At 40.9% G+C, this 19,231-nt stretch overlaps 1 protein-coding gene across 8 annotated transcripts in view; it reads right to left on the bottom strand.

The window, feature by feature from the left end:
• PPFIA4 (PTPRF interacting protein alpha 4) overlaps nt 1-19,231 on the bottom strand; it is a 109,158-nt gene that overhangs the window by 40,923 nt on the left and 49,004 nt on the right. For 6 of the 8 annotated variants that reach the window (XM_081866984.1, XM_081866986.1, XM_081866987.1 and 3 more), the window contains 10 exons: nt 11,941-12,042; nt 10,038-10,202; nt 9,290-9,364; nt 8,271-8,372; nt 7,645-7,866; nt 6,441-6,587; nt 5,484-5,618; nt 4,477-4,560; nt 3,479-3,610; nt 385-447 (listed from right to left, as the gene is read on the bottom strand). In XM_081866984.1, the coding sequence (XP_081723110.1) occupies nt 385-447; nt 3,479-3,610; nt 4,477-4,560; nt 5,484-5,618; nt 6,441-6,587; nt 7,645-7,866; nt 8,271-8,372; nt 9,290-9,364; nt 10,038-10,202; nt 11,941-12,042 (1,227 nt within the window). The remainder of the gene's footprint in view (nt 1-384; nt 448-3,478; nt 3,611-4,476; nt 4,561-5,483; nt 5,619-6,440; nt 6,588-7,644; nt 7,867-8,270; nt 8,373-9,289; nt 9,365-10,037; nt 10,203-11,940; nt 12,043-19,231) is intronic. The other 2 variants (XM_081866989.1, XM_081866991.1) reach the window with 1 other exon arrangement.

Below are 19,231 nucleotides of genomic sequence, written 5' to 3'. Positions count from 1 at the left end.
GAAAGGTCTCCAGTTAAAATGTTGAGATGACACTAGACAGGACTCCAAAGGGAGTTATTTGCAGTTAACTTTAATACCTTTTAGCTAAGATCCTATCCCTACTAAAATCCTGCCCCAAATGCAGTGTTTGTGGGCAGAACAGAACCACTTCAGTCCTCTATGAGGACATCCTGCTCACTGGAAATGAACAGTTTGATCAGCTTCTCTTCTAAATGAGAACCCAGCAGGGAAGCAAAAAGCTATTTATAGTGATCTATAAAACTATTTATAGTGATCATGATACAACCATTTGACAGTTTCTGATCATGCAATTTCAAGACAACAAAAATGCACTTAACAAATATATTTGCCACTCCTTCCTCAGTTCCCCGGAGTGGCATTTACCTTGTCATGCTGCTGCTCCTCTATTTGTTTTTGGGTATTTTCCAGTTCTTGTAATAATGTGTTCTTAAAAAGCAAAGGTGAGTAATTACAAGAGAGAGAAAGGGAGCTTCAAATTTGATTTAAAATTGGAGCTCTTGGAAAACAAATCCACTTCCCCAAATGAACAAACTTTTTGCGGTAAAGGAATATGACAGAAAAATGCACTGGAAAGTGTGGGTTAACACTTTCTTGATGCAATTCATCTAATCTCCCCACAAACAAATCAGACTGAACACTCATTAAGAAACCAACGTTGTCTCATCTCTCCACAAACCAATCAGGCTGAATGCTCATTTAGCAAGGGACCAAAGATATAGGTCTCTAAGTAAAGCTGTTCAAGTGGCTTTCTGGAGAACTCTGAGTATTGAGATTGAAAGCCATATATCAGAACAGACATCTGCATTGTCCAAAGGATAATTGTAGAAGTGATCCCTCCACAAGAGTTCACATGAGCCTCTAGGGAGGATGCCAAAAATTAACTTCCAAAGGCAGCAGTGTGCCAATTTACAAAACAAATTAAGCACTTAATATTTTTATTAGCATTCATAAAGGCAAATGGTATTGGGGAACCTACAAGGCTACTTAGATTTGACAGTGACAAATCTGAGCCAATGAAAGTTCTTTATGCCAAGTTTCTAAACTTGAGACCAGTAGAACAGGAGGGGTTCCCAGATGGTCAAACAATTAGGATTTCAGCCCACAGCATTACTCCCTAAACTCACGTAAAATCACTTACACCTGGATGCAGAGCATGCAAAATGCTATTATTATTATTCTTCAGCACCAGTATAAACGAGATAATGGAAGAGGTAATGACCCATTGGTGCCCTAAATTCTGGGCTCATTAGCTACAGAGGAAGAATTTGCTATAAATGGCAATGTGTGCATCCTTGTTGATAGGAAGAAAAGCTGGCTCCCATAGAGCAGATCCCTACATGGTGGACCTTTTTGCAATTCAGAGAGGAGATGAGCTCAGCCTAATGGTTGCTTTGTTTGTTACCTGCCCATACACCTAACTCCTTGTATGGGAGTTTCCTCTGTTCCCTTTTCCATGCGGGGAGGGGGGGAGAAAGAGAATAAGCATATCCTTAAAAAAATATGAAGATGTGTGAGTCAGGTCCAGAGCCGTCTTTCCCATATGACTTAGTGGTGCATTGTGCCAGGGCCCTGGCCTCTCAGGGGCACCCCAGTCAGTGGGGGAGCTGTGCAGCTTTGCCGGCAGCCTCCCCTTTCCCTGCATGCCCGCCAGCTGTGCCCCGTCAACCATATGGCTGGTGGGCGTACAGCTTGCCTCCCAAGCCTCCACGGGAGGAGAGCAATCCCTGCAGAAGCTTAGGGTGGAAGCTGTGCCCCGCTAACTATATGGCTGGTGGCTGCGCAGCTTCTCTCCCAAGCCTCTGCGGGGATTGCTCTCCCGCAGCGGCATGGGGGAGAGTTCCGCACCCCTCCCATGGCTGGCAATGCGCAGCTTCGCAACCCCCCCCCAACTATCCATGGTTAATTTGTGGGCGCTGAGCGGATATTTGCACCCCGGCACCACATCTGCTAAAGACGGCCTTGGTCAGGTCTCTATCATACTGGCAACATAGCAGAGCTAGGGCTGAAAATGGGTAGGCTTCAAAAATGCATTCCACCCCTGAAAATGTACTGTACTGAAGAAGTCCCTGTTTTTCCCTAGCAGATTTCAGCCAGGCAATTGTGCCTCACTGACTGCTGTTATGGCTCCCTTTTGTGCAATTTGGAACCTGTCACACCCCAAGAGCTAAACAACTCTAGTTACAGGAGAACTGAGACAATTGAAGTTAGCATTCAAAATGCATAGGTGTTCTAATCAGGTCCATGAATTGTAAATGCAGAGAGGAATACTTTCGATAGACCTTGAGCAGAGCTTGTCAAAGTCACTCATGTCTGAATATCCAGCACAACAGTCATTTAAAAAAAACAAACCACCCTTTGAGATGGAATGACTAACACAGGGGTCATCAACCCAGCACCTGCAGGCACCATAGCATCTGGAAACGATTTTGCTGGTGCTCCCGGACAGGTGTCCCACATTCTGAGCAACAACTTATTTATTTTTAGGTAAGTATCAACCCCTCCGGGACAGAAAGTTATGGGGCAAAATGTGCAGGTACCTACAAAGTGAACTCTGTGAAATGAGAGTGGTGTTGCTATCTTCTGTATTTTCCTAGTACTGAGAATTGCTCCTTGTTGCTATTAGACAGCAACAGCATCAGCGTGTGCGTATATGAAATAAATATTGTGTGAGGTAACAATTTGGCAAAGTAAAGTAACAAAAACATTTTAAAAATCTCCCCCCCATCCAACCAATTACCCATCCATCCTCAATGAACAATGGTTTTTTGATACCACTACAAATACTTAGATGCCAATACATGAAGATGTAGGTAGATGAGACTTGATCTCACACAAGAGCATCCTAAAAGCCAAAATTTTATTCCACATTTATTGCAGCCAGTTAAATTGTACCAACAAATCATTCAAGAAGCCATCAGTGCAATCCTCTATCCCTTAGAATTAGTTAGAATACACTAAGTCCAAAGGAAGATGCAAAGGGACCAGCAGAGCCCAAGGCAACAAAGAAGGAGGCCTTCTCTGCAAAACCAGTCTCTAAGATCCTCTACTTGTGGCTTCCAGTTAGCTAAGCCAAACCATGGACCCCCTACTTTTGAAATTTTTGTTATCTCTATGGTAGTTTTTGTTACACATGAGTGGTGTCACAGACTCTCTGGATGGGTTATGCGGACCCCTTGGGGTCAGAAACCACCACTTGAGAACCACTGCTCTACTCCATAGCAATAGTATTTTGCTAACATTCATTTTTAAAAGAATCTTGGGCCTGACTCAATAGTTGGAATTAATTGATCAAGAATAGCTATGATCTCAGTTTCTTTTTAGGATGGCCCCAACATTCCAGTCAAACCCTGACTGTCAGCAAAATTATCTTTTCGATCTTAACCATAGCATGGCAAAAAAGCCAGTTGTGTATGACACCCATAGAGCTAATTTTATGAGGTGTCTAATACATACATACCTTCTCTTCAAGGGCTGCCATCCGTTCTTTCAAATGAAGCTGAAGCCGCTCATTGGACTCACTCAGCAGTCTATCCACAGTATCAGACAACCGCTTGTTGTGTTCCTCATTCATTTTCTCCCTCTGGCGGGCCTGTTTGGGAGTTGAGGGGGAATCATGATCAACCAAGTAATTCAAAGAAGATTGGCCTTGAAATTGCTGTAAAATTAGCCCTAATCATTGAAAAATCTCCTCCAAAATAACCTTCTTTCTAACAACCTAATGTAGTAAAGTTTTCACAAGCATACTATGTCCACCATATTGATTGGAAGATTTGAGAATCCACTTTCCAAACTGTTATTGGTTCCACTACATCAGCTTATACAAGTGGGGAGCCCAATTCCTATGAATATTATTTACACTGCAAATTAAGAAGTGATTTTATATCATTCAGTGGTACAGATTTATTCTTGTGTACAATAATGACCAAAAAACCTTTCCTTGCAACTATTGTGAAACTGCTTACTGAAATTAGTATTAAAAGTCTTTGAAATGGCAACCCAAAACAAAATAAATGTTTTGTTAGTATACATTATAGGGCTATCAGGAAGGAAGATGAATAGATTTTGGTAGGAGTGAAATTATAAGAAGTCCCATTTTATTTCAGAACTTGGATTGAATTCAGAAGTGCTGACCACCATCTGTGATACAACTGTTCCACTACGCAGAGCTGAATTATAAAGGAGTTTCCTGTGTGCCTGGGTGTCACAACTTTAACCATGCCATCAAAACTCAGCCTTAAAGAAGCAGGCTATAACAGCGTGGTCAAAGACTTGCAGAAACCATGTGATGCAACACTTGTGAATAAGACACTGAAATCCTAGTAGCAAATGTAGAAGCTAACTCCAAATCATCTTTCTCCCTCCCACAACAGGATCCTGACCTAAACTGTGGTGCTGTAAATAAGGTGTTAAAAATGATAAAAAGCAGTGCTATATACTCTACAGTAGTCAACCTACCCTTGCTAGTTCTTGGTTCTTCTCCTCCAACTGAGTCTCCAGCTGCCGCAGTCGCTCTTCAATACTGCCATGCCTTTCTTCTGCCTACACAGAACAAGACAGTCCCAAAGGAATTAGCAATTCTTACAAGCTCTGGGAATTGGGATAGGGAGCAGAGATAAGAGATACCTGTTCTTACATAAGAACATACTGACACAGCAATCAGGCAGAGTGCAGTACTACACAAAAATATAGGAATGTGACCATAGTGGATTTGTTCTCATGAGATATTTGGGTGGGTGTTAAACATAAGCTGAGGGATGCTTGGAAAGGTCTCTCTCAAGCACTAGCACATTAATACACTGGAGATTCTTACTGAGCTCAGATCTAAAATAACCTTGCATCAAGCTAAGCTTGAGGAAGTGTCATATGGACCTTCTGAATTTTGCTGTACAAACTTCACAGCAACTTCCTGGTCCATATCACTCCTCGCAATGCCTATTTCATTTAACAGCTGCACAATTAGTTTAACAGAGATTTATGCTCCTGTCCCATTTTTTTAATGCCTGTATAAAAGTAGCAATCTCTGAGGTAAAAGACTCAGGAATGGTAAAGGGACCTCAAGCCCTTGTTCTAAGTTTGCCTAGCCCAATGCTGTGCTTGGCTTCTTGGTTGAAAGAATGCACTTTAGGTCATTCTTGAGAAGCAAGCCCTGCCTTCACATTCTGGGTGCCTAAAACATACCTATGAAAAAACCCAGCATGACCTGCTAGAGCATCATTTAAAAACAAACAAACAAAACCCTCCTTAGGAGAGGCCACCATCCAAAGAGGTGGCTCATGATACCCAGCTACTGCAGAAGAGACAATACAGAGCAGAAAGGAAAAAGTAATACTTGTAGCATGAATTAAAAAGCTCCTCTTTCTTCCACCTTTCTCCTCCATCCCAGGAAAGTTCTGAGTTCTGGAGAAACACTAAACCCTTTCTGTACCCTGGGCTTTGAAGCCAGCTTCTGGTTGCATACTTACCTTGGTGAGTGCTGCTATCCTTTGGGCCAGCTCAGCTTCCACCTCAGGCAGCGTCTCAGCTTTCCTCATTGTCTGTTGCAGTTTCTGCTCTGCCAGTTCAAGAAGCTCCTGGAGATGCCGTGCTTTCTCCTCACACTGTAGAACAATGCAGAATGGCAGTCATGAAAAAGGGGGTGATCAAACACAGCTTCAGCCTACATCCGTTCCTGGACAGGAATAGTCTGGTTACAGTAGTCCATATTCTAGTAAGTTACTCACAGGCTTAATGCAACAAGTTGTACATGGGGGCCATCCTTAAAGATGACCAAAGCTTCAACTAGTGCAGAATGTGGCTGCCAGAATGTTAATGGGCATTGACTAAGGGGATGCTATTGCACCAATTCCAAGAGAACAACTTGGGCTGCCTATTTGCTTCTTGCCTCAAATAAATGTGTTGGTTTTAATCTTTAAAACTTTAAAAGGATTGGAACCTGGGTATCTTGAATATTTCTTCCTATATAGCTTGCCTGTATCTTAAGATCTACACACAAGTGTATCAACCAAGCTAAGCCTTTTCTGTCATGGCACCCCAACTGTGGCACCCTCAACACAGAGATACAACTGGTGCAAACTTATTGGTGTCAAGTGAAAACGTTTCTGTTTCCCCAGGCATTTTATTTGTGTCTTTTGACTGTATTTTATTGTTTTTCATTTCATGGTTGCACTTTTGGTTGTATGACCTTTTTGGCCTTATACACCATGCTGATACCTACTTGTGGTTGATTAGTGTTAAAATCATCAAAAAAATTATATATATATATATATATATATATATATATATATATATATATATATATATATTTTCAAGAGAGTGTGTCAAAGGAGGGCCTTGAAGTACCTATGTCTATAGCCACACATGCCCTTGACTCAGGGGAAGGATGCTGGCTTTTCAGACGGCATGCCATTAAAGCCTGTTACCTGGCGATGGAGAGACTCTTTATTGGCCAGCTCATTCTCTAGTTTATCATTGAGGTCATGAATGGAGGTGGCTTCTCTTTGGGCTGCCAAATAGCGCTTCTCCAAGGTGGTGATCCTCTCCTCCATGTCTTCTTTCTGTGCCAAAGCCTGGTAGGATGAGCCATGAAGAAAGTCACGAACTTTGTGGTTGTATGGCCCTCATGATGATAGAAAAATCTGCCTGAACCACAGCATGAGAAGGGCTTGTTATGACTATTGAGGTACTACACTGAAGCTCAAAATGCAAACTCTCTCCGCATTAATAAGCTGTCCCCATTTTGAAAGGTTGTATTGGAACCATTTCAGCTGATTCCAAATGAAAGTTGGGCTCACACTTGCCTCCACCACTCTCCAGCCCTGCCCAACAGCCTCATCCATCTTTTCCCCTCAAAACAACCATAACTTGAGGGACAAGGCAAATGGTGGTGGAGGCTCCCACCAGTCAAACCTCATGATTGCAAGAAATAATGCTCTATGCACCATTTGCAGCTACAAGGCCTTTCCTGTGTTGTTGAGAACCCTCCCACTATCTGTCATGTCTTTCTCTTCCCCAGGGTTTTTGGCTTGATGAAGTAGAGAGCTGGCAAGGAAGGGAAAGTGGCAGGAAAATGGTAATTGTACTTTTAGTGGTACCTCTGGTTACGTACTTAATTCGTTCCAGAGGTCCATTCTTAACCTGAAACTGTTCTTAACCTGAAGCACCACTTTAGCTAATGGGGCCTCCTGATGCTGCCGCTGCGCGATTTCTGTTCTCATCCTGAAGCAAAGTTCTTAACCCAAGGTACTATTTCTTGGTTAGCGGAGTGTGTAACCTGAAGCATATGTAACCTGAAGTGTATGTAACCTGAGGTACCACTGTACTCACAGGGAACACCTGAAAAACTGGTCCCCCCACCCCAAAGTATTCTACTAGAACACTGAAAGCCCAATTAATTATCTGGGCAAACTGGGAGGAGGCAGGGTCGCAAATCTCTAGTTAAGATTAAAAAAAAATTACTTTGACACTGAATAACTAAGCTCACTGCTAGAAACAGCAATAACTTTCTGCAAGATGCTCAGACTATTTTATTTTTGCTACGCCTGGAAAAAATAAGATGGATTTTAAAGTTGCTTCAGAGATTCTCTTGATAACATAGTTTATGCTGCTGGAACAGAACTCTCTCACCTCTCTTAGGTCCCTCTGGTACTTGCCGCTCATTTCTTCTGATTTGATTAGGTCCCTCCTGGCCGTACTTAGATCTTCTTCTAGCTCAGCAACACTAGCAGCCAAAGCAGCTATTCGTTCTTTAGCTTGCGCTACCTCAAAGTTTTGCTTCTCTAGAAGTTCCTGCAGTTCCACAGTCCGGCTTGCCTCATCATCCGGATGTATAGAGCCATTAGGAAGTCTCTGTGAAAGTCATATAACAAAGAACTATGTTTCCAAGGAATATGCACTACTCAGTCAAACACAGTACCAAACAAAGGCCACTGAGCGACATTTCAATAAATTAGCTCACCAAATGAACTATCGGTTTTTCTTCTTTCTAACAGTATGCAAGAGATGCTAGATTGCTACTGTAGCGCTGGTCTTTTCTGAAAAGGAGGCATTTTGAGGTAGCTGTAACTTGCCACTGGACATTTATTCAACGGGGCTATTATTGCAGAGTTTAAAAATAGTAAGGGAACATAAAATTTATCAGTAAGCAAAGGGTTCCCATTTTGTACCTCTGGTTGAATGACCCACAGCTGTAAACACATAGTACTTCAATATTACATTAGATACTCTCCACTTCCAAGAAAGATGGCTCTCACCTTCCAAAGTAGCTTCTGCCCAGATTCTTTTCCTTCAGTCCTTTTATCATCTTCTCCTACAGGTGCTTCCCTCTGGGAGGGGCCTTGCTGAAGAGCACTTACCTGAAAAATACATTTTAAATAAACACTTGTACTTAAGGTTTCCTTAAGTGTGAAAAATAAGAATGCAGAACATGCAGAGCTTCTTGTCCACCTTCTATTGTTGCTGTCACTGTTAAGAAGCTGTCATTGCACACGCTTATGAAGGAGAGTTCTGTAAAAGCCAGGATTTTTACTATGCAAAGTGATTCAATAACTTAGTGTGGGAGCATAGGTAACTGGCACTGTAACAGGTAATTTGACTTCTTTTTGTGTAAGACCAGCCTGGAAAGTAAGGGCCCAACCACACAATAATGTAAAAGCATGAATACATTTAATGTGTCCAATTATTGTTTTTCAAGTAGAAGCCGTGAGGTATGAGCTGATCGGGTCTGTGACATCCAGGGGTGTATCCTGTATCTTCCTTTCACCTTTAATCTTGTAACATATTTTTTTCTCTCTGCTACCTAGTCACATTACTTACCGCAATTATTTTGGGTCCCCCCCCCCCCTTTGCAATATTCTCTTGACATAAGTTTGCTGCTGCAATGTGTGCTTCTTAGCAACTGGTCCTTCCTCCCCCTTCCTGTACATTTTTTGTTTTTTCCATTTATGAAACCCCATGCAGCCTGGGTAGCTTTCCACAATTATTTTAATTATCTCTCATAACAATGGCTTCAAGTTTACCTTGGTTGTTACCAAAATTCCTTATATCAGTATAAAATAGCTTTAGAGGAGTATTTAAAAAGGGATTCTTGTCTAAAGAAAATAAGAGAGAAATATACAGGAGTTTGTGTCACAAGTCCAACAACTGAAACAAAAATATAAAGATCGCATGTCACATAGTGCTGCAGATACATTTTTTTCTGCAATCAACAGTCTTAGTTTCTTTTATTTCACCTCCCTGAAATCCACAGTACAATCTAAAACCCAGTATTTACCTGTTGGTGAGCACTAGAAAGCTGTTCTTCTAGTGTAGCTACTCGTTCCAGTGCTGCCCGTAAGCGCTCTCTCACCTGAAAGGAAAAAAATATATTTTCAAAGGCAGAGTTGACCCTTAGAGGTGCTTCAGGCAGTTTAGTGGCCTACCACCACCCCTGCTCCCAACCATCAGGAAATCTAGTTCATAACATAGATAATTCAATTAAGCCACACTCCCCTCATCACAAGAAAGGGCACAAAAGAACAGTACGTGGCTCCAGAAGCCCAGCATCTCAGCTAGATTTGCAAGCAACAAGAAACACTAGGTATGATGAAGAGGGCTAAAGCCTGGAATCTTGAGTTAACCTGCCAATTAGAATAAATGTAAAAGGATCTCAGCAGAGATCTGCCTGACTTGGAAGAGCTACTACACTAACACCATATAGCAATATCACTGGGTGTAGAGCTGAACTTGGGTTAGGAGAGTGGAAGGCCAGAATACTCCTTCAAAGGAGAATTGGCACAGATTCAATCCTGCTAACATATTTCTAGGATGCAAAGCAGTAATTTTGGGGACCATTCTTCAAGGGGCAAATGACTGGCTCAGGCTGGAAATTACTCATAAGCAGAAAGTTGATGGGATATCTGCACGATAGCACTGACCAAAAGCAGTACTTTGGGCCATTAGAGACCAGTAACTTAAAGGTCGTGGGTTATAAATAGCTGGTTTTGCTGAAGCTATGCAGTCACTTCCCAAAAAAGCCTTACCTTCTCATCCAATGCTTTATGATGTTCAAACAAAGATTTCAATGCTTTTAGAACTTCAACTTCACTGGAGACACCAGATGGAGACTGAGCTTGCCGCTTCACCACAGTCATCCTCAGGGAGCGTTCGTGTCTTGAGACCAGGCACTCCAGGTGCTCTAACAAAAGCTGCAAGGCAAGGAACAGCTCTAGACATTTCTCATTCAAAGTCAATGTGAGGTAAGAAAAGGCTTTATCTGTCCTCTTGTTGATTTCAGAGTATAGCAAAAACAAATATTAGAGTGTAACCCCAAAAAAGTAGCCAAGTTTTACTAGCAGGCAATTTCTGCCATGAGCATGACTTGAAATAACTTTGCCAGGATCTCTAACAAAAAGCACTCATAAACACATTGCTCAAACAAAACTATGATGACACAAATGACTTTTTTTCCAGAGCTGAAAGCATTTTGAAAGAGACTCCCTTGTCACTTTTGCCTCAGGTTTTTGTAATAATAATAAAAAAAACCTGTTGTACCACAAGCAAAAGTTGGACCAAAAAATGTATGTACACATCATAGGAAGCAATGCATTCTCAGGTCATTTTCATTTCTCTTAAAAACAGCTATCTCCAGCTAACATCATCAGCAAGCTGTTTTAAACTAAATTAATGGTGTACATTCGGAACAAGTGTGATATATGTCATTAAAGAATATCAGCATGCAAAATATGTTACATAGATCATTTTGTTAAGTAACAAAACATTATTTCTGCCAGTGTCCGATGAGTAAGATTCCATGTCTTGGGTTACTACAGCTAAATTAATAAATGTTATGTGGTAGATGCATACAATATCTACTGGCTTACAGATAACCAAATTCTTCTTTCAAGAATGTGTGTGTGTGTGTGTGTGTGTGTGTGTGTGTGTGTGTGTGTGTATTTTCCAGTAGCACCTTAGAGACCAACTAAGTTTGTTCTTGGTATAAGCTTTCGAGCGCATGCGCACTTCTCCAAAAACAAACTTAGTAGGTCTCTAAGGTGCCACTGAACATTTTTTTTGTTTTTTTAATATATTTTGACTGTGTCAGACCAACACGGCTACGTACCTGCTTCAAGAATCTAATCAGTGATGTTCACATTTGTTCAAAAAAAAAAGGTGATGCAGTGAGATGTGGGTTCAGCAGACAAAAATAGTTGAATATAGCAATCAGCAGGGGCTTTTTGCCAGTCAAGGATTTGCCCTTCCCTTATAAGCCCAGACCTAGGGCTATCACAAAACTTGATTTCTGCAGCACTTCAAGAGCATGCCAGAAAAAGCATCTGAACAGTAAAGGGTGGGTGCTAGGCAGAAATGGTCTAGTAACAGGCATATTCTGGAAGTGTACACAAAGCTATTTCCCTAGAAGGGGCAAGTTTAAATCTGCACACTAGTAATGGGGATGCTGCAGATTGAGGTTTCTTAGCACACCTGGAGGCTCAGGATTATTGAGATGTAGGGCAAAGATAGTTGTGACAGAGGACTGAATGGTCTCTGCAGGCATAAACATAAGCTGTACTGGAATAAGAATAAAAAAACAGCAACATTCTATAGAAATTAAATTGGATTTTACAGAGATTATGCTAAACCATCCCCATTCAATCAAGAATACAAGTCTCCTATCAAACTCTATTCACTGGGTGGGAAATTCCATAAAAAGCCTTCTATCCTGTTAAACCTTATCCAGAGGGCAAATTGGATACCTCTGGCACAACCAAGAGAACTTGAACTATGCTGGCATACCTTGAGCCTAGGTCAAACCAAGTATTTTTATCTATTTGTGTTTGTTTCATAAAATTTATACATAGCTTGATTGTTTTAAAAAACGTTGTCTTTGAAGATGGAGGGGGTGTTTCTTTCAAACCAGGCAGCCAACTGGGCTTCTCTACTCACCCTTGTATTATTACGCTCTGCTTTCAGTTCAGATATTTCCTCTTCCCTTTCCAACAGCTGCTCTCGGCATGCATTGAGTTCCCTAGTCAGTGTTGCAAATTCCTGCAAAGAAATCACATTTTTACAATCATGCGGAGCCAGGTTTCCTCAGATTCCCCAGCTTTAAGTTAGCTTTTTTATGAAGAAAAAGAAGCATCTGCATGAAAAAACATGGTTGCATCACATGCACCCAAGAGGATCCCCTTGTATTACCAAAAATGGGCTGTCACACAAAAGAGGACGAAAGTCATCAAAACAATAATCAGAATTAACAACAACAGAAAAGTAATACTCCTTGGTGGGTTGTTGTGACACTTCAAAGGTAAGCAAAGGCTCTGTTCAGTGAATTACAGTACTTTGACATACAGTGGTACCTTGAGTTTCAAACTTAATTCATTCCGGAGGTCCATTCTTAACCCGAAACTGTTCTTAACCTGAGGCGCACTTCCGCTAATGGGGCCTCCTGCTGCTGCACGATTTCCGTTCTCATCCTGGGGCAAAGTTCGCAACCAGAGGTACTACTTCCAGGTTAGTGAAGTTTGTAACCCAAAGTGTTTGTAACCCAAAGCCTTTGTAACCCAAGGTACCACTGTATAATAAATGATATTCAGACTAATCTGTCACCCAGCCAGCTTATGTATCTGCAAAGCCAATATCAAAACTGCCACCCCAATGCATTCTAATAAGGCAGTACTGGTTCCACCAGAACTTCTCCCCTGGGTAAGAGCTTCTCACCTGCTCCCCTTTGTACCAATTAAGGAAAGTAGAAACAGCAGGTAAAGCATTTCATTCCAATAAGGCAGTGCAACATGCCAGCAATCAAGTGTATCTTCTGGACAGAAAACAGCTTGAGACTTACATGCCAGCTGCTGCCACATGTGAATCACAGTAGTGCAGATATACAGTTTTTTGTTTTGTTTTTCTCCCACATCCAGCAAAATTCAGAATACCCTCTTTAAAAATAAGCAATGTGGGCATCTACTTTTTTAGCAGTAGAACTCAGACATCATAAAACTAAACAGTTTTATGGAAGTCAAAGTATTGTTGTCCCAGCCAGGGAGCAATGTCAAAGGTGCCCGTCAATGCAATCTTCACAATGAGCATGAAGTATGTTTCCCACAAAAGTATTCAATAACTACTGTTTTGCTTTTTATAACAACAGGGACATATATGGACTCATTTGTTACAGAAGCTGCTGTGATTATGTCTGTGCTAGGGGTGTAGAACCTCCCTGGCAACACAAAGATATGCACAACAAAGCAGGTAGTTAAGGAAGGCGGCTAGGGAAATTAAAATAACAGCAGACACTTCCCAGCCAGCCAGCCCTTCCTCATTGTCGCTTCTCTAAACTGGAGGCCTTACAAAAGTAAATTCCAATTGGTAAATTCTAACAGCTGCAGGGATTACTTCTGAAAGGGCAAGGCTGAACCAAGTAGAGTTCAAAACAGGCAACCAAAATAAGAACTGTGCCGGGAGCCCACCCACCCACTTGATGAAGCATTTGAAATAGCTTGAAGGGAACCGAGTGGGCCTGTCGCTATGTTTCCTGAGCTTCAGAATGCAAACAAGGGAACAGCATTTATGCAGTCATCCTGAATTATCACTGCTTTGTAGTTCGGCATACAAATTAAGATACTGTAGTAGTAGGAGAAAAATTCCTGTGTGCATGTTGATTTTTCACTGAGACACTAGAGGCCTAGCTTGAATACATGCATATTAGATGTGTCTGTAAGAGGATTCAGACAAGTTAATGGGAAAGGATCCAATAAGCTTCATGTTAATTTTAATATTCCTGACTTTCAAGAGTAGAAATTAGTCTAAGATTTCATCATCTGCATATGCAGAAAACCCAATTCACAACATTCCCGCATATTTTTAAAGTGACCAAGAAACAGAATCCAGAAAGAAACTATATAAACGAAGGCGCTGGGCTAGATATAGGAGCAGACTTGCTTCTCAATGTTGGGTCAGTAGAAGCAGCAGTGGTGTGTGGTCAATGGACTAGGGGGACTAGGCTAAATGTTCTTGGTATATTAGACTATTAAAGCCTAGTGCCGCCTTCCCAAAGTCCAAGAAGCTTCTGCCCAGCTTGGGGGGTGGGTTGTGATGCTTGGATGAAGTGCAGGGCCCTCCAGCCACCTTCTCAAAGCCTGCCCAGCTTTGGGAATGAGGCAGCAGGGCTCCAGCATCCTGTCAGAGGCCTGGCGCTTCCTTTCCAAAGCCCAGGAAGCTTCTGCCCAGATTAAGGAGGGAGGTGTGATGCCCACATGTGGGGCATCAGGACATCGACCCCCTGAATCAGCCTCATATACTGGTCCGTCTGGCCCTAACTGTCCCCTATGAAAAGAATTCACCGCACGACACTGAGAAGCAGGGTACATTTTTAGCCCCTTCTCCAATGGTATTCATGTGCATTTCTTATGCAAGTGAATTGCTGCCCACAAGGCACACGTGTAGAAAGTATGCAGAATACAATTCCTTTGCAGGCACACACCAATCATCATGACAGGCATTATGCTAGTTATTAATAATAGTGCTTTTAGAGAAGAATTATAGTAGCAAGCTCCATTAACAGAAACAGGAAGATATAATAGTTTGCTAGAACTGGACTATATGCACTGCAACCAGTTTCCAAAATTCATGAGCCATCCCATGAATGGCCTGTCACTAAAACTTAATACATAATTTTATCATCTTTCTTGGAAAGACCTAAGCAGTTTTCATTACATTTCCAGTGGTTTCCCATCAAGGCATTGATAAATAAAACACTGGGTTTTGATGGATCTTGATCATTTACTGATAACTCTGGAGGAATTACTAGCTAACATGGCTGGAAGTTCTGTGAAAGCAGCCTTTCCCAACCTGGTGCCCTCCAGGTGTTGTCGGACTCCAACTCTAAACAGCCCCAGTCAGAGCAGCCAATGGTCAGGAATGATATGAATTGTTATCTAGAACAAGCATATCCAACTCCCAAGAGACTGTGATCTACTCCCAGTATAAAAAAACTGACAGTGATCTACCCATTGTCATTGCCCAGAGTTGCGATTGACCTGTTGTACATGCCTGATCTAGAACATTGGGAAGAAGGCTCCTGTAGTGGATCTTTAAAATCTAGAGTATCTCATGCTGAAGACATGGTTACTCACACACGTCATCTCACTAGCTGGTAGTGATGAGTCAGTTGGGAAGGCAACATGAACACAAACGGAGAAAAACCCATGACAAATCTGACCAACCACTAACCTATGTGAAGGCACCTTGCAATGGTGATGGCAATGAACTATATATTCTTTACCACTAACACTTCTGTTCAATGCCATTTAGTAAACTTCACCTTGTAATACTTCAAATACCTGCATCCTAATCCATATACAGCATTAAAGGACGAGCAGGCTTTTGTTCTGATCCTGTAAGGCTCATCTCATGTTCTTGTAACTGTTTTCCCAATACCATCTTGAGGAATCCATGGCACAGGAAAAGCTTGAATCCAAGTCTTGTCAAATCTAGGAGTAGCAGGTATTTTGAGACATTTTAGAATCCTTTTTGAAATGATAAATCTCTTTTCTTGATTGCATATAACGGCAACTGCAGAAACATCCCAAGAATAGTTGTTGATGCAGCTAGATCTCTAGTGTTATGGATCTAAATTAAAAATGCCCTGTGTTTTGCCAGCTAGCAAATGACTGTGAAATGTCATGGGGGGAAGGGAGAGATTTTAGCTCCATCCTCCATCGTTCTCCCCATCCCTTCAACTCAGCTCTATCCTGCCCTCAACACAACCTAAAACTCTTACCAGGACTCACTTCTTTATGCCCATCCAATACGCCCTGGTTCTCATTCTTTTTATCCCCTGCCCTTTTGTTGCATCTCTCTGGCACTCCCACCACCACCCTTGGCTTTCTCCCCTGAACACTGCCCCAACTATTCCCTTGAATCCCTTCTCTTCTCCAGCAACATGTTGGTGCTCTAATCTTCCCTCCCTACTCAAATGCAGTGCTTTACATTTCCTCCCTGGTGACACCACACATACTGTAGTTAAACCATACTCCTTCCTGCATAACCATATCCTGGTTTAATAATAATAATAATAATAAATTTTATTTATATCCCGCCCTCCCCAACCGAAGCTGGGCTCAGGGCGGCTAACAACAATCAAAATAATCCAACGATTCTAAAAACATTTCATTATAAAAATTAATTAAAATCAAATTTATGGCAACCAATAAGCAAAATTCTGTGCAGATTGCCAGAGGAGGGGGGTCAGGCTGCGCCCTGACCAAAGGCCTAGTGGAACAGCTCTGTTTTGCAGGCCCTGCGGAAAGATGTCAAGTCCCGCAGGGCCCTGGTCTCTTGTGACAGAGCGTTCCACCAGATTGGAGCCGCAGCCGAAAAGGCCCTGGCTCTAGTTGAGGCCAGCCTAACCTCTCTGTGGCCTGGGATCTTCAAGATGTTTTTATTTGCAGACCGTAAGTTCCTCTGTGGGACATACCCTGTTTCTTTACCCTAAGTGTGATGGAATGTTGCATGATTGCTTTTAAGATTTAGTCTAACAGATAGACAAATATGTCCCCTAACTGATCAATAGCCCATCTTGTATCATCTTAATTTCTGGGAATGTGAAGTCTCCTTGAGAACTGGGAGGGGGAAGATGAGAAAGAAAGAAAGAAAGAAAAATGTTTTCACACCTTTTTTCTGAAGTCCAAATTTGGTAAGGATGTATACACAAAGGGATTAAGGCAAGTGACAAATTTTACTTCAAACTCTTTCTCTGGGCCTTGCATGGCAACAGAGAGACTGTGCAACTTGTATGTTTAAACCGTCAAAGAATTGTTCATGACAAATTCCCTGTAGCCAAAACGAAAATTGCCCTAATCATCAACCCTGTGATCAGACACTAGTGCATGTAGAGCATCTGACTTGTACTTTACTTTTTTGCTAATAACTTTGTTTTTTTAAGTTAAATAAGCATTTCCTTAAATTCAGTTGCATTTATCTTTAGGTTCAAGAGACTGCACCGCCACCTATAGGAATGCTGCTTGCTACTGATTGCCTTCATGCCTGAAAATGAGCTATGTGCTAGAAGTGGTAAAAGTGTTGGACTAGGACCTTAATATGATATGTCACATGGTGTACTCAAAATATAAAATGTAAGTTACAAAATTTAAAAAGTTAAAAGGCAATTTTAAAAATTAATATCATTTTTGTTACCGGTAAATGTATTATTTAATATTTATAAGAGCTACAACAAAATGCATATCAAACAAAATTAGAGAGGGGGATTCTTACACATTAAATGGGGCTGAAAACATTATACTTTACACCAAACGCTTTTCAAGAGCACTGGTTGCACGTTTCATTTTTTGTCAAAGTGTGGGTGCGGCCAGTTGCAGTCCTTGGTTCAACGCTTGTTGGAACTTGTGCTCACCTTAACTTAAGTACATCCTGACTAGATGGGTAAACAAATGATGATGCTGGCCCTGGCGGGTGTAAGGAGGTCACAGTTGCTTCTTCACTTTCATAGTCCACCAACAGCATATAAGTTAAGCAACATGTTTTATTGTATCCACAGGTCACATACCCAGTTATCTCAGTCATATCCAGAGATTTTGTACCTCCTTCACTGTCAAACTTCTCACTCTTATTGTTAAAGGAGTACACATTGGTCACAATTTCTGTTGGACTGGATGTAGCAATGAAATCCTTGTGTTCCCCTGATCACTTTCACTCTTTCAAAGCGTCTTTCAGGAACATTTCTTCTTTTCTGTACTCATTTGTTGAAAATAAGAACTGGATAAAAGGGATGTTATCTCAGCACCAGTTAAACAGTTCCAGCCGTGTCATAATTTTGTTTGATATGTATTTTGTTGTGCTTCATGAAATAAAGTACTAACAATAATTCTTTCAAAGTGTTAATTCTATCATGCAATAGCAAGCTATCACTCAGCTTTGGAACACATTTTTAAAAGAAAAGCCTGACTAGCTTTATATAACTTTATAACTTTATAACGAAATGCCTGAAGCAACTAATATTATGGTTGTGGCCTTGTTTATTATGTTATTTTTTCTTTGAGAAGACCCATTTATCCTAAATAGAACCCAATAAGGCAGACATGTATGTACAAAAAAAAATTTTTTGTAAGGTGATCCCATTGAAATCCCAAGATGAAATTCTGCAGGTAGCTCTTAGAAATATTAAATGATCAATACTGTACAATTTTTTGGAATTTTAAAATCATATTAATTTTTTAATCACTTTAAAATTGTGTAACTTAAATTTAAAATTTAGAGTAAGTTCATCATGTGAATTTAGAGTAAGTTCATCATATCTGTAACTTCATCATGTGACATATATTAAGGCCCATGAAGTTCTGAAGAGATTGGTGTTTTACGTCTTGACATATCTCAATCTTGGGCTGAGCTTTTAAGGTTTTTGTGTAGGTCTGGGAAGGCCAAAATTGTCAAATTTTTGAAATTTCAAACCCTTATAACTCAAAAATGGGATGAGATAAAAAATTAAAATTTTAGATTTGATCATTCAACAAGTGTACAAAATATTAAGAAAATTAGATGACATGAGATTTAAAAGTTGGATCCCTTGATATGGAATGATCCCATTGAGGAAGAATGTCTCTACAATATCCCCAGGCAGGATGTTCTAATCGCCTAACATAGAAGCAAGAAAACAAAAAGGCTGCAGCTTTTAGAGATTAACTGGTTTATTATGGCATGAGCTTTCATTCAATTAGATGAAGATTTGGGAGATTTATTCTAATGTTAAGCTAAATACTACCTTTCAGTCCTATGCTGCCTAGTCACTTTGGAACCATGTTAGAAGATGGTTGTCTTGTGGACAAGTTTAACAAGTCCTTCATCCTCAAGTTACTGAAATCCCTTATGAGCTTATACTTTTTCCAACAGACATTTTAGATTAGACCTTACCAGACCTTTTCTCTCAACCCTTGGATGGTAAATTGCATAGCCATAAGCTTTCCAGATTAGGCAGGGACACCTATAAATGGATTAGAAAGTGAAACACGGATGCCTAATCTTGGCTCAATTAAGAACTCTTAAAAACTTAATGCTACTGAGAAACGTCAGAAGACACCAAATGCGATTGTTCAAGTATTCGAAAGCAATGAATTATTGGACACATTTTATATCAGAGATCTAAAACCTATACTTGCTTCTCGTTTGCTTCCTGGTGTAGCTGAAGGTATAAAGTTTAATTTTAAAGCCTTAAATGGATATGGCA

Source organism: Podarcis erhardii (genome assembly GCF_964252035.2).
Source record: "Podarcis erhardii genome assembly, chromosome: 6".
Taxonomy (NCBI): Eukaryota; Metazoa; Chordata; class Lepidosauria; order Squamata; family Lacertidae; genus Podarcis; species Podarcis erhardii.
Note: the sequence above shows the minus strand (reverse complement) of the source record. Positions and strands in the feature narration are given on the sequence as shown.